This window comes from Hoplias malabaricus, chromosome 6 (assembly GCF_029633855.1).
Source record: "Hoplias malabaricus isolate fHopMal1 chromosome 6, fHopMal1.hap1, whole genome shotgun sequence".
NCBI classification, from domain to species: Eukaryota; Metazoa; Chordata; class Actinopteri; order Characiformes; family Erythrinidae; genus Hoplias; species Hoplias malabaricus.
The window spans coordinates 6,065,664-6,081,557 of record NC_089805.1 but is presented as its reverse complement, the minus strand read 5'-3'; the positions used below and the strand labels follow the sequence as shown (position 1 = coordinate 6,081,557).

At 40.9% G+C, this 15,894-nt stretch overlaps 2 protein-coding genes across 2 annotated transcripts; both read right to left on the bottom strand.

The window, feature by feature from the left end:
• Positions 1-82: 82 nt before the first annotated feature.
• LOC136699634 (cold shock domain-containing protein C2-like) lies at positions 83-2,163 on the bottom strand. Its single transcript, XM_066674512.1, has 3 exons — positions 1,984-2,163; positions 1,720-1,842; positions 83-1,383 (listed from the first exon to the last, which is right to left on the bottom strand). The coding sequence occupies exons 1-3, from the start codon at positions 2,148-2,150 to the stop codon at positions 1,221-1,223; spliced, it is 453 nt and encodes a 150-aa protein (XP_066530609.1). The 5' UTR covers positions 2,151-2,163; the 3' UTR covers positions 83-1,220.
• Positions 2,164-2,224: 61 nt separating this feature from the next.
• polr3h (polymerase (RNA) III (DNA directed) polypeptide H) lies at positions 2,225-13,889 on the bottom strand. Its single transcript, XM_066674511.1, has 8 exons — positions 13,730-13,889; positions 12,761-12,872; positions 12,020-12,116; positions 11,748-11,834; positions 11,228-11,291; positions 10,791-11,040; positions 7,646-10,560; positions 2,225-2,357 (listed from the first exon to the last, which is right to left on the bottom strand). The coding sequence occupies exons 2-7, from the start codon at positions 12,869-12,871 to the stop codon at positions 10,510-10,512; spliced, it is 660 nt and encodes a 219-aa protein (XP_066530608.1). The 5' UTR covers position 12,872; positions 13,730-13,889; the 3' UTR covers positions 2,225-2,357; positions 7,646-10,509.
• Between the last annotated feature and the right edge of the window lie 2,005 nt (positions 13,890-15,894).

The following is a 15,894-nucleotide window of genomic DNA, read 5'->3' as shown; positions in this document are numbered from 1 at the left end:
TAATTTAGTGTTTTTTTTCTGAATTCATTTCCACTGAAGACTTGAACTACAGCACAAAAATAGACTGCAACGGGTGGGTGGCTAGTAAAGCTTTTATTATTATTATTATTATTATTATCACATGGGAATGATGCTTACACCAGCCACAGTGGTCTGACCGGAGAAAAAGTGCTCTAAAACATGAGGGGAAAAAAATACTTGTTGTACCCAACAATAACCAAATAATTACCAAACTGAAGCATAGAAAAAATGCATAGAAACATTGTTTCATAAAATTACTTGATGAATCTTGACTACATGCAATGGCACTTAACCATACACTGAACAGAAAATGCCCCAAAACAAATTTTAATACATAAACTACTCCCAACACTTTGAGTTTCTACCACATTATGTGTAAGCCAGAATACCGTAAATACAACAGAAATAAAAAAAAAGTACAAGACATTTTAAGGACTTCAACATAAGTAGAATGTTCAGTAGAAGTATTTTGCTAGGCCAACTGCTTTTTCTAAATTGGACTACAAAATGCTGCTTGCTTTACCCTGAATCTCTCCCACTGGAGTTCTGGGAGTTGTAGTCAGTTTGGCAGTATGTTTTTTTGGGGGGTTTCAAGTTTTAAGTGCAATGTTAATCTGCGTTGCTTGAATCCCAGCATAATTTTCAGAATTCATAAATGAACCCCACTTCCTAAAACTACAAACTGACAAATAAATAAATAAAGAACTATATAAATAAATAAAGGCCAACAACTTAGAAAAGGGGGTTTGATCATACGTGTGTAGCTCAAGAAAAAGAAAGAGCCATTGCATTTTTTTCCCTTTCACAGTTCAGTCTACTTAGTACGGCCATGCTTCTCTTCGTGTTTTCCTTATCTCTTCTCATTCTGTTCCCACTCATCAGACAGGAACTAATCTGCACCTTCAGCAATGTCTCAAAATAATCAAATGGCCTGACTTAATTTTCTTGTTTTCTTTCTCATTCTCTTACTCTTTCTTTCTTTAATCCATACACAATATATTTTAATTTTTTTTCTTAGACATGGTTTCCCCCTTTAACATAAAAAACCAACATTCTTCCTCCGCAACCGAATACATTCACAATCTCACTGTTTTCCTCTCTTCACCTGCACTGTCTCCTGTATGAAAAACTCCCCTCATCCCACCCAGCCCCACCCCCCAGTCCTCCCTGTGTATGAGCAGTAGGAGTGATCCTGAAGTCTAGGAGCTGATGATCTGTCCTGACCAGGTCTCATGCTTCGTTCCTGGATTGAGGTGAGTGATGATCACCTCCACAGCCTGAAACTTCTGGTTCTTAGGTGGGATTGGGCAAACTTTGTATGTCACCTCATCACCCTCCACAGGAACATATTCCCCCTCAATACTGGAGGAAAGAGTGCAGTAATACATTAAAGCAAACTGATTATGATTCTCTTTTTGAAGTTCAGTTTGATTTTTAATTAGTTACTAATTAATTAGCTTCACTGCAGCCTACACATATGCTCCAGTTAATGTATGTATTAACTCTTTGTTTTTATTATTATTAACAGGAATATGTTATTAACAGAAATATATTAATGGCAGCAGATTTTAATTACCATGAGCATCAAACATATGAACAATTTAGCCATCAACCGTTTTTGTTTACTCTCTTAATAAACAGTAGCCCAGAAAAAAAAGAATGACAATCTGGTTGTTGCACCAAGGTACATCAACTCACTCAGAGATGTGAACAAAGATGTCTTCTCCACCATTGGCCGGTCTGATGTGGCCATGACCCTGTGACCTTGAGAAGTTCTTACACACTCCTTTAAACACAGGACCTGAGTTCGCCCTCACAGTGCTAGAGAGAGAAAAAGATGTTATAAAATATGCCTCCCACTGATAAAATGAAAAGTGAATCATCTTTTAAACAAAAACAAAAGTTTAAAAAACACTGCTATCATTTAATATTTTTCCAAAAATAATAGAGGGAGACTCTTACGCAGAGTATGTGCGGGTGCGTTTGGTGGGCAGTGGACTGGGCAGTTCTCCTGCTTTCTCCCAAATGCGACTGCCCTCTCTCAGAAAAGGGAAAGACAGAGGGTGGGAGGTGGACCGGGGTGATCGAAGTGAGGGATCAGACGGTGATGACAGGTCTGGTTCAGCCATGGCTCAGCCAAGTGTTTATCTCTGTCTACTGAACCAGGCTGTTTAAACCTCTGAGAAACTGAAAGTTTCCTGAGCTGGTCGTGGTGATGTAACTCCCCCAAGATGAGCACAACTGGCTGTTGCTGGTTATGTAGGGAATGTTTTGCTGAGCATTCAAGTTAAAACCTGAGTATACTATGGGTGTAGTCCTACACAAGAAAAAGCCACCTAACAGATACGAGAGAGAGAGAGAGAGAGAGAGAGAGAGAGAGAGAAGAGAGAGAGAGTTAAACAGATTTGAGTCAATAAATATGCTCATTTATAGATCAATATGACACAATATAAAACAAATGAATCACAGCACAATGCTTTTACAAGCTTCAAATATCCAACAAATGAAGAGGTGCTGTAGATGATCCTGGAAAAAAGATGGACCGATAATCATATTTTCATATATATATATATTCATTCATCCTTTATCTGTAAGCGCTTATCCAATTCAGGGTCGCCGTGGGTCCAGAGCCTACCTGGAATAATTTGGCTCAAGGCAGGAATACACCCTGGAGGGGGCGCCAGTCCTTCACAGGGCAAAACACACACTCACACTCACACCTACGGACATTTTGAGTCGCCAATCCACCTACCAATGTGTGTTTTACCACGTTCCTCACAGACAGTCACCCAGAGGAAACCCATGCAGACACAGGGAGAACACACCACACTCCTCACAGACCCGGAGCGGGAATCGAACCCACAACCTCCAGGCCCTGAAGCTGTGTGACTGCGACACTACCTATATATACCTGTGTTTGATCCTCTAGTACCAACACAACACAAACTAACACCACCACGTCAGTGTCACTGGAGCGCTGAGAATGATCCACCACACAAATCATACCTGTTCTGTGGTGGTCCTTACTACTGAAGAACAGGGTGAAAGGGGGAGAACGATGTATGAAGAGCTACAGACGGACTACAGTCTGTAATTGTAGAACTACAAAGTGCTCCTTTATGGTCAGTGCAATACAAAATGTATAAACAATAAGGTAGTCATAATGTTATGGCTGACTGGTATGTTTATTCATATATTTATTCATTCATTAGCTGTAACCAATTATTCAGTTCCAGGTTGTGATGTGTCCGGAGCCTACCTTGAATCACTCATCACCAGTCCTTCACAGGGCGACACACATTGACTCACACATAAGGACACTTTTGAGTCGCCAATCCACCTACCAACATAGGTTTTTGACTGTGGGAGGAAACCAGGCACCTGGAGGAATCTCACAAACACAGTAGAACACACCAAACTCCTCACAGACACTAACACAGAGTAGGGCTTTAACTCACAACCCCAGGAACCCAGAACAGTGTGACATTGGCACTACCTGCTTCGTCACGGTGCCGCCTTGGTGTGTTTATGTATTATATTGTACAGCATGTCTGTAACAACATTCCTAACACATAAGCTATGTTGTTCTAGCTCAATGTTTATTCCACAGTGAAGTTGTGATTCTGGCAGACTCTTCTGATACTCACATCTGTTTTTCCAGCTACAGCACACAGGTTTCAACATGTGTATGTAATCTGCTGATGTGTTATGCAACTAACAGCAAAGAAAGCACTTTTCCATCTTCTAAGTGCCTCAGGAATATTAAAGGTACAAACTGGCCAAAAGACATAAAACTGTAAATAATTTTCCCTTAATCCTAATATCTTTAATCAACTTATTTATAGTTGAATTACAGCTATAAGGCTAATTTAAAACAATGTGGTCCTTTTTTGTTTACTTAAATTCCAGCAAAATCCATCAAAAATATGTTTACTCCTCATTTCTGTGAGGAGTGTGGTGTGTTCTCCCTGTGTCCGCGTGAGTTTCCTCCGGGTGACTGTCTGTGAGGAGTGTGGTGTGTTCTCCCTGTGTCTGCGTGGGTTTCCTCTGGGTGACTGTCTGTGAGGAGTGTGGTGTGTTCTCCCTGTGTCTGCGTGGGTTTCCTCCGGGTGCTCCAGTTTCCTCCCACAGTCCAAAAACACACATTGGTAGGTGGATTGGCGAGTCAAAAGTGTCCGTAGGTGTGAGTGAATGTGTGAGTGTGTGTGTTGCCCTGTGAAGGACTGGCACCCCCTCCAGGGTGTATTCCCGCCTTGCGTCCAATGATTCCACGTAGGCTCTGGACCCACCGCGACCCTGAACTGGATAAGCGCTTACAGATAATGAATGAAAGAATGTATTTAATTAAAAATGACAGACTATTTAAATATAATACCATTTTTTGTATAGAATGTGTACACTCTTTTCCTTTAATACAGAATAAGTTTATTTTAGAACCTGTTTTCTGTGTTTGAATAAGAATATTTTTCCACACCCCAAATGATTTTCTTCTTTCCATAATCCAAGTGATCCCAGTTCCAAATGTATACTAGTTGGTGGGGAAAAAAATCATTACACGCTCGAAAGACTATTCGTTGTGGTTTACGTCTTTTTATAATTAAGGATTCTTGATGTCTACACATCCTTAAGATTCATTCAAAGTAGTAAAGAATGCAGTGCTGTGGACCTCTGGGGCTTCTCCATTAATCTGTCCAGGAGGGAAAAAAACGTATCCACTGAAACAGCGCTTTTCTTGATGGCTGGCATAAACAAAGCTGTGCTGCAGTTTGTTTACATCCCTGCTCCAGGGCGCAGGAGGAGTGACCACAAAAGCATCCATTGTGTGCAGACAGGGAGGCACAAACTGGGCAGAGTGGCACTAAAGAGCACAGCAGCACTGAGGGACTTTATACGCCTCACTTTCCTTCACTTTTCTCACTGAAGTAATGCACTGCTTTAATCCTGTCCTTAAGGAACCCTCTGTTGATATCAGACGTCAGACTGTGACGCATTTCTGCCATCATCAAACAAAAATAACATAAATTCTGGCCCAAGTTTGTGATATTTATAATAAAGCAGCAAATCTTGATCTTAGACATTCTAACTCGGGGTAGATTATAAAATTATCTACAGCAAATTGTGGTTTGAAAACAACACAGATTTCAAGCAGGATCTAGGAGACATAATGGATCTGAATAATTTATTATATGTATTATTTAGATATTCCAAAAATCATATTGCACTATACCAGAAAATACACATTGACTTTTTTCATCGCATATAGGTAATAACACCTGCTACAGCCAAATCCACTACGTTCCCCACTGATTTTTTTTTTACATTCACTGTAGGAGTATCATACAGAATAATCATATAAAGTACACGTGTTGGCAATGATATCATGTCTTTCATCTTTCTAAATAACTACACATTTCTAAAAAAAATTGGACTGAAGTGACAGAATCTTGAAATATTGTCAGCATAAGATATTTATAAGTATTTTTAAAAGAAATACAATCTGAGACATTAAATTCCAAAGAGCACATCTTAGAAGGGCACAAATGGGTTGAACATGAGTTTGCTTATTTCAATATGGGCATGGGCTCAAGTTGGGTTGGTCCAAAAACTATTAGACGGATGCAACTGGGCTGTCAATATGGGCAGCCTTTTAACTCTCTCTCTCTATATATGGGGTCCAAATGGACCCATATGTTTTAATGTTGGGAGATTTTGTAAGCCTGCCATATTGCCCAGATCTTTAACACTGTTTAACCTATCCTGATACATTATCTATATCACTGACAATGGAGGGCATCCATGTGATAGGCCAACCTTTAACTCACGCACAAAATTAGTTTCCAATTGCCTATAACGACTCGTCTAGTTGGATATATTTGTGTTGGCTTGTGTTTTTTTTTTTTAAAGAATATTACTCATATGTCGATAGAAACGTCTAGAAAGTAGCGACCACATTCAGGATAGTAGTGATAACTAACGCCATTATTTACAGAGACTAAGTCTTCATTTGATACCGAGTCCTTTTCGAGAAACTGAGTTATAATATTGGAGAAACACCCATTTGTCCTGTCTGTAAATCGGTTTCTATAACAGCAAAACGAAGATGGTGCAGCTGTGATTCTGCTCTAAACCAAAACAAAGCTGCTCTCGCTGCATCCCACTTTCTCAAACTATGGGCATTAAAAAGGAATATTATCGCAATAATGAAGGATTAACTGAGCCGGTTGTTTTAACAAGGCTCATTACTGACCAATAAAGTATTGTCCTTGACCCAAAACTGCACGAAAATACGCAAATCAACCGTCGATATAAAAAAAACCCCTCACACATCGCTGTCTTTTTCCAGAAGGTTCTGCGACGATGTCAAGGAGACAAAACAAAAGAGAGAGGGCTGGGAAATGGGAGAGCACAAAATAACCTGACACAAAACAGCAAATTCTGAGTTTAATTGCCTTATTTAGCGTATTTTGGACACATTTAGCTAAACACCGCCCAAAGAGACCATCCATGTCCTTAAATATGAGGCAGAGATTGGTTCCTTTTTCGAATTTTCCATTCCACGTTAAAGGATGCAGTAGAATATATAGCTACTGCACGATTTAAGATGGAAATAGAAAAAAAATGTGTTCACTTATTTATTCTGCTTTGTGGAGGAATGTAAGCAGCAGCAGAGGTTAAAAAACTACAAGTAGCTTTAGAAGCAGTGCTATTGCAATTGTGTTTACTACTCACCCTTCACTTCGGTTAAAACGTGTGCCAATCTGGAGACACACGGGTTTCTTTCGCGCTTTAAATTAAGAAAAGATGAAATGAGATGAATTCCCTGAATCCTCGTACATCACCGGAACAGTCCGGGAGTTGCTCGGGACCCCAGTGACAGAAAGAGAGAACGAGAGAAATGGAGGGAGTGTGATGCAGCTCCCCCTCAGGCCTGTGCTCTGCTCACACTTGAACAAGGGCAGTGCCTCAGACCCAAGGATACATTGCTAATCAGAATCAAACTCTAAAGACAGTAGTCTTTATATTAGCTTGATCGAAAAATTTACTGGTACCCATATTTAATACGTGAACAGCTTTTTTAAAAATAAGTACATTTCAGTGTTGACTATCATCTGTTAAACATTCCAATGGTGACTTTATTTTATAAATTTCATCGTGTTATAAACTACATCACCCTGCTGGTAATTTACTCTCTTAATGCACTGTAATGCAATGCAATAAGCTGTAGACATGTTAAGGTGAACCCATTTTGGACACAGGTTTTTCAATCCTGCAGTTTGCATACTCTCCATAGAAATGCATTGGCAAAAGAAGGTGAGGTTCTGAGAGTCCCACAATTGCTCAATGCTGTCAGCTAGAAGAGTATTATGTGTATGTCAGTATATCAGTGTTTAACATGGCTAAAGGCTGTTAGTGTCTGGAAAAATAAAATCACTCACAAAATGTTTTATTTTGTATGGAGTCTGGAGTGAATGGGACAGTTCTTTTAAAGTGATTAACTGTTAAGCAATACATTAAAGAATCCGCAGAACAGTTTCCCATTATATTATGCCTTTTAATACACACCGTGTAAACTGTTTTATTTGCAGAGGAAAATATTAATAAACAAATCATTTTTTGCACTTACTCCAAGTTCTGTGTTATACCTCCAAGGCCTGTTTCACACGCTTGCTCAGTGGTGATTTGATGTATGCGAGATCTTGCAGATATCAAAAACACTCAGATGAAGCTTGCACACCACTGCACTATGTTGTTTATCTCTTCTGCAACTGTGATTCATGTGATTCTGACTCAGAATAATGTGTCAGCTGACATTTTCAGATACTGTTCCCCTGCACCTGCTGAAATGACCAAACAACAGAATCATTTCCCTTTACTGGCCTACTCCACTAGCAACTGTTTCACTACTAGGGATACATTTACCGACCAAAAACAAATGCATTATTTAAGGAAAAAAAAACAAAAAACAAAAAACAAAAAAAACCATTTATTTACAGAACAGGGGTTATCACACGCACATGACATTTTTTATATTCATTCATTATCTGTAAGCGCTTATCCAGATTAGGGTTGCAGTGGGTCCAGAGCCTACCTGGAATCATTGGGCGCAAGGCGGGAATACACCCTGGAGGGGGCGCCAGTCCTTCACAGGGCAACACAGACACACACACACATTCACACCTATGGACACTTTTGAGTCGCCAATCCACCTACCAACGTGTGTTTTTGGAGTGTGGGACGAAACCGGAGCACCCGGATGAAAACCCACGCGGACACAGGGAGAACACACCACACTCCTCACAGACAGTCACCCGGACGAAAACCCACGCAGACACAGGGAGAACACACCACACTCCTCACAGACAGTCACCCGGACGAAAACCCACGCAGACACAGGGAGAACACACCACACTCCTCACAGACAGTCACCCGGAGGAAAACCACACGGACACAGGGGAGAACACACCACACTCCTCACAGACAGTCACCCGGAGGAAAACCACACGGACACAGGGGAGAACACACCACACTCCTCACAGACAGTCACCCGGAGGAAACCCACGCGAACACAGGGAGAACACACCACACTCCTCACAGACAGTCACCCGGAGGAAACCCACGCAGACACAGGGAGAACACACCACACTCCTCAGACAGTCACCCGGACGAAAACCCACGCGGACACAGGGAGAACACACCACACTCCTCACAGACAGTCACCCGGAGGAAACACACACGGACACAGGGAGAACACACCACACTCCTCACAGACAGTCACCCGGAGGAAACACACACGGACACAGGGAGAACACACAACACTCCTCACAGACAGTCACCCGGAGGAAACCCACGCGGACACAGGGAGAACACACCACACTCCTCACAGACAGTCACCCGAGGAAACACACACGGACACAGGGAGAACACACCACACTCCTCACAGACAGTTACCCGGAGGAAACCCACGCGGACACAGGGAGAACACACCACACTCCTCACAGACAGTCACCCGGACGAATACCCACGCGGACACAGGGAGAACACACCACACTCCTCACAGACAGTCACCCGGAGGAAACACACACGGACACAGGGAGAACACACCACACTCCTCACAGACAGTCACCCGGAGGGTGAAACACACGCGGACACAGGGAGAACACACAACACTCCTCACAGACAGTCACCCGGAGGAAACCCACGCGGACACAGGGAGAACACACCACACTCCTCACAGACAGTCACCCGGAGGAAACACACACGGACACAGGGAGAACACACAACACTCCTCACAGACAGTCACCCGGAGGAAACCCACGCGGACACAGGGAGAACACACCACACTCCTCACAGACAGTCACCTGGAGGAAACACACACGGACACAGGGAGAACACACCACACTCCTCACAGACAGTTACCCGGAGGAAACCCACGCGGACACAGGGAGAACACACCACACTCCTCACAGACAGTCACCCAGAGCAGGAATCGAACCCACAACCTCCAGGCCCCTAGAGCTGTGTGAGTGCAACACTACCTGCTGCACCACTGTGCCGCCCACATTTTTTATATGTATAACATAAATGTATGAAAAATGTTGTTCTCTTATCCAATAAATGCTTTGAATGTCTGCAAACACGGCATAAAAGGCATTACACACAGCACACAATTTGGGATGCATTTACACTGACATTATTCACTTGCAGGTATGCCCCTTATGCACCTTACCATAAATAAACTTATCACTCATTAAACCTACAGCAACCACAATGTCGGTTGGTCATATTTAATAACCATACTTTAAGTGAGCTATGGTTTCAACATCCATACAAGCAAATCCTTTCATTCACACAAAATGGGGTGAATTTCAATTTGTATTTAGTTTGAATTTCAGTTCAGTGCTCAGTAGAGGTCTGTATTCTGTAAAAAAAAAACAAAAAAACAAAAAAACAACATCCTTGGACTCACAGATTGTGGGTAACAGTAAAAGCAACATAATCAGATTATCTGAAATACATTACTTAATACATTCCCCAAAAATGACTCTTTTATTATTTCTAAATAAATAAATCTACACCAGAATTATTTAAATGTGAAATCCCTCCTCCTATACATTATAAACTGTTCACAACTTTGGCAACAGAAACTACATGTCTGATGTGTTGAATGCCCCTAATAATGTTTGCCAGAAAACCATTACACCATATGGTTATGAATATTGTCTGATGCAAGAAAGCATTTTAACACAACCATAACGCACTCTGAAGATCCCAAGCCTCTATTCAGATGAAAACCAAGCACATTAACAGATGTCCATGCAACACTCTAGATCTTCAAAAAAGGTGTAAACATCTGAGCAATAGCTCCTGCAGTGATGACGATTTGACAAGCTACAGACAAACACAGAAGGCATTTTACCCCTGCAAGCTGACAACATTTGAAAAGTTGCACAGATTGAGACATGAATAAGGCCAGAAGTCCTCCTATGGCTAGCTGCTCCACCAAGATAGCAACCCTAATCCTGGCTCACTGATGGAAGCCTGTAGAAGGACAGAGCACAGTGAATACTACAGCACACAATATTACAAATTAAAATAAATAATTCTTCTAGAGCTAACCTCGTTAATTATGATTGGATGCTACTTCACACTTACATCACTAGAACACCATTCACTCATTACTAAGCCTGGTAGCTAACAGCAGACTATGTTTTCTTACAAGTACATTACATAAATTAATAGCTGTGAAGTGTATGTGGGTTTTGTCTCACCATCAGTGTGTACGGAGCCTCTTTTTTCTGTGTGCTATCGTCTGTAGGTTCTGTAGTTGCAGTAGGTGCAGTGCTGGTGTTGCTGCGGCTCGCTGGAGCATCTGGGTCAGTGCTGGGCCCGGTGGGAGATGTGTCCAAGAACAGTTCATCCACAACTCTAAAGCGGATCTCCTCACCCTGGTCCATGTAGAGGTCATGAGCACCTTCATCAGTCTCATATTCCCACACCCACACCTGCTCTGCCTCGTCGCTAAGACAGCCAGTCAAGGACCAGTACACACTGAATATGAGCTGTTATTTGGCATGAATAAAGCAACACGTTTTTTACTGCAAGATTATGAATGAAAATATTTAGACCTGAAAAATACATGTCAGCACATAATACAATGTTTCATGGTTATCATTTACAGATAATCAGAGCAGCACTTGTAGGATACAATTTTGTAGGCTGTTGCAGGGACTCTGGTGGGATTAATATGTCATCGAAGAATCCAAGACTGACTGAGAGAGAGAGAGAGAGAGAGAGAGAGAGAGAGGGAGAGAGAGAGGGAGAGAGATCAATAGATATTTGTTCACATTGGTACTAACATATAACTGCTCTCATTTTCAAAACTAAAATACTACCTTAGAGTGGGAACAGGGACTTAAAATTCAGATTGTTTTTAAACTAGTCGATTGGTTATAACTTGTTCACACATTGAAGTGCAGCTAAGGAAAGAAATAACTTCACTACAGCATGCTTCTGTTTTATATGTCCACATCTAGAATAGTCTTGTCAAATTAGCATGAAACATATGAGTGTAGCAATCTAAAATGAATGACATACTAAGCGATGGGCATATAAACCAAGTTAATGACAATGCGCAATGAAGGATGACATGGATCAAGATTGTACATAGAGATAGAAAACAACAGGGCATTGTTTAGAAGAAATGTCGGAATTGAATAATGTCTTACCATGCACTCCTTCTTGACTGCAGTATTTAATCTTCCCTACAAGAATCTCATCCAAAAATGGGTGGAACACCACATATCTAAAATGTACTATGTGAAAAGAAAGGTAATTGTGTAAAAGCACATGAAGTAAAAACAATAACCAAATTAGCTATTACTGGTACAAGTAAAGACTCTGAAGTCAGGAACAGCTGCAACAACAGAGGCTTTCAAAGAAGCAATAAAATGCATACAGTGTACAAAAGATTCACAAAAAATATAACTGCTTGAAATACCTTTAGTGTGTGATGCTCCATCTCCAGGAAATATGTAGGAATCTTCGAGTTTAGTTATGTCATACAAGCAGATACACAATCCAACGTTATACACAACCTGGGGAAAGGCAGACTGGTTATTGTCAACAAAGATAATAGGACCATTCATTCATTCATTATCTGTAAGCGCTTATCCATTTCAGGGTCGCGGAATCATTGGGCGCAAGGTGGAAATACATCCTGGAGGGGGCGCCAGTCCTTCACAGGGCAACACAGACACACACACACACACACATTCACTTACACCTACGGACACTTTTTGAGTCGCCAATCCACCTACCAACGTGTGTTTTTGGACTGTGGGAGGAAACCGGAGCACCCGGAGGAAACCCACGCAGACACAGGGAGAACACACCAACTCCTCACAGACAGTCACCCGGACGAAACCCACGCAGACACAGGGAGAATACGCCACACTCCTCACAGACAGTCCCCCGGAGGAAACCCACGCAGACACAGGGAGAATACACCACACTCCTCACAGACAGTCACCCGGAAGAAACCCACGTGGACACAGGGAGAACACACCACACTCCTTACAGACAGTCAAGAAATTGTTTGATACAGCCCAGGTCCAAAAGTTTGTCCAGCTAACTTTTTTCAGCAGAATGAACAGGTGTCAGACACACGGAAGATACATCACAGTGGGGCAGTGCTGTAGGTGGGGAACACTTAATTACACCAGAGTAATAACAGTCTTACCTTGTTGGCCAGCTTTTTGTTAAGTTCTTCAGCAATGGCATCATTCAGCTGCCGATGGAAATTCCATGGAGGAATTCGCACAGTGTCCACCATCTCAACCACCACAAACATCCTGAAAGGGCAAAACTGAAACATGATTCATCAGCTACGTTCATCAGATTATGTCCCAAAGTTTGCAAATACAATTAATAAAATTCTAATTGTATCATCTCACAAGAAAAGTTTTAAAATGAAATGGATACAATGAATTCACCCAGAACCAGACAGTGGAGCAGTGGAACCATCCCCAAGGGTGAATTCAGAGGAACAGTATTTACAAGTTTGCAGCCAAATGAAATACTCCAGCTTCTCTGTTGACAGATGCTGAATGAAACTTGATGAGTGAAAGTTTTTAACCTTGTTACAATGTCTGTGTAGTTTTTGTTTTCTTAGAACAGAAGTGAAATAAGCAGTCAACACCTTGGCCGAGCATTTCTACTTTGAAACTGCAGTGTCTCAAATGGGCAGATTCATGCAGCCAGGGTTTCTTATGAAATAAACCTATGGAAACACTCCTGTGAACTTGTTGGGTGGGAGTCCATCTTTCAGTAAGAACATTTACTAACACTTTATGGGGTATCATGTGTGAGACTAAATGAGATTTACAAAAATACTTATAAAACCTTTTCCCAACAAGGGCCAGTAGTCAATTTTCTAACACTTTCTAAGATGAGACTGACTAAATCAGCCTTTATTACAGCTGATCCTTGTGGAATAAACCTTATATTTTAACCCAGGTATAAACTGTAATGGAAAGCTTATGTACTTGTTCTGAAGCCTTATAAAGAATGGCCTACAGTGACGTGTTTCTTAGCTTTTTTATTTACTGTTTTCCCGAGCTGAAGAGAAGCTATTTAATAAAAACAAATGAACCCACAGTACACCAACCATTTTAAAGCTACACATCGAGCCCCCGGCTCTTAATCTCACCTCCTCCGTTTCTCACACAACACGGTGTCCAGTAAAATACTTATTTCCTGGTTAAACGTAGCTTTTATCCATATTTCTCTAAGTTATGGTCCTATTCTCCACACGACGCGCCGTCCTCTCTGTCCAAGCTTCCGCACGTGCCCTGTCACTGTTTTACGACAGTGCTCGGCGTTTTACGGCACAGCGACTAAAACAGGACCTTATTTCTAGAAAACTTGGGATTTTTGTTCAAATGCAATATCCACAAGAATCTGTGGTTCATTTGAAGTTTAATTTAACTTACAAAAGTACAAATAAAATATATTTAGTGTGTTCACATACCAAATTAAGTTATATTTAAAAAAGCATCCCTAATAAGTTGGGACAGGGCCAAAATGAGAGGGACACTTTATAGTATATTAAAGTTACACAATTTTCAAACATGCTACAATAAGCAGGTGAAATTCAAACTATATTAGGAAAAGAATGGCTCAGCAGTTTTGGATCAATTTTATGAAAAAAAAAAAGTCAAATTGTTTCCAACGGAGCATTCTAAATGAAATATTTTAAAATATTAAAAATACTAAATTTGTTCATATTTGCACAGCATAACTTGGTCCATGAAATCATATTATATTTATTCATTCATTATCTGTAACCCTTATCCAGTTCAGGGTCGCGGTGGGTCCAGAGCCTACCTGGAATCATTGGGCGCAAGGTGGGAATACACCCTGGAGGGGGCGCCAGTCCTTCACAGGGCAACACAGACACACACACACACACATTCACTCACACACTCACACCTACGGACACTTTTGAGTCACCAATCTACCTACCAACGTGTGTTTTTGTATTGTGGGAGGAAACCGGAGCACCCAGAGGAAACCCACACAGACACGGGGAGAACACACCAACTCCTCACAGACAGTCACTTGGAGGAAACCCACGCAGACACGGGGAGAACACGCCACACTCCTCACAGACAGTCACCTGGAGCAGGAATCGAACCCACAACCTCCAGGTCCCTGAAGCTGTGAGACTGCAACACTACCTGCTGCACCACCGTGCTGCCCCATTATATTTAAATTCTATAAATAACAAATCATGATTTCTTTATTGCATTTTACACAGAATTTGTAAACAGTGAATATGGAATATCCTAATATTGCATTCTGTTACTGTGTGCATTTCTTTCTTTGTTTTAAAAGGAAACAACCAAATATAACTGATAAATAAAACACATATATCAGTTTTTACATTATGTAATAACTCTGTGATCTGCAGCCCTAGAGTTAACACAAGATAAACCATATATGAAATCAAAACTTATAACAAATTAAAAATTAATATCATGCTCATCTTACAAAACACGTTTGCTTAAGGTGGAACAACATTACCATGTCTTTCACTTGAACTGAATGTGCTGTTTATGTTGCTGTCTATATTGAATACTGTATAATGTTTATATTGCTTTAATGCTGATTGTGCTCCCTCAAGCTAAGAAGAGTTCTTCTCATACCTATTCTAATTACATATAGTAATCAACACATAAATCATGATAGCATGTGTGTCATAGAGCATGTAGAGTTTAGTGATATAATATGATTATGTAACATGTCCTCTGTACATGTCACGAGTCTGAACAAGCACAACATACATCATCATAATGTCATGGGCCAAACATTTGCAGTTCAGAATGCTTTAAACCTTAAAAATAATTAAAAAATAATAAAAAATATTGCATTCCAGCCAAAATGGTCATTAAGGACAAGTTACTCATTTTTAGTATCAGGAGAGAAGAGCAGAAAACAATTAACAAAAGAAATTACACAAAATCTTAACAACTATATATATATATATTTTTTTTTTTAGGGATTGCATTCATTCATCATCTGTAAGCACTTATCCAGTTCAGGGTCGCGGTGGGTCCAGAGCCTACCTGGAATCATTGGGCGCAATGTAGGGAAACACCCTGCAGGGGGCGGTTGTATGTGCTTCTGACAATTCAAGTAACATTTAACAAATTCAATGTTAATGTCTGTGTCTTTGGAACGACCAGTTGTCATTGTGCTCTGAACACCAGCACCTTCTTTGTTTGATAAGTACAACTAAATCTTCTGAGCCATTAGTTTAGGATGATAATATTTCTATGCAAACACTGTGCCCTGTCAAATGTTTGTCCAGAT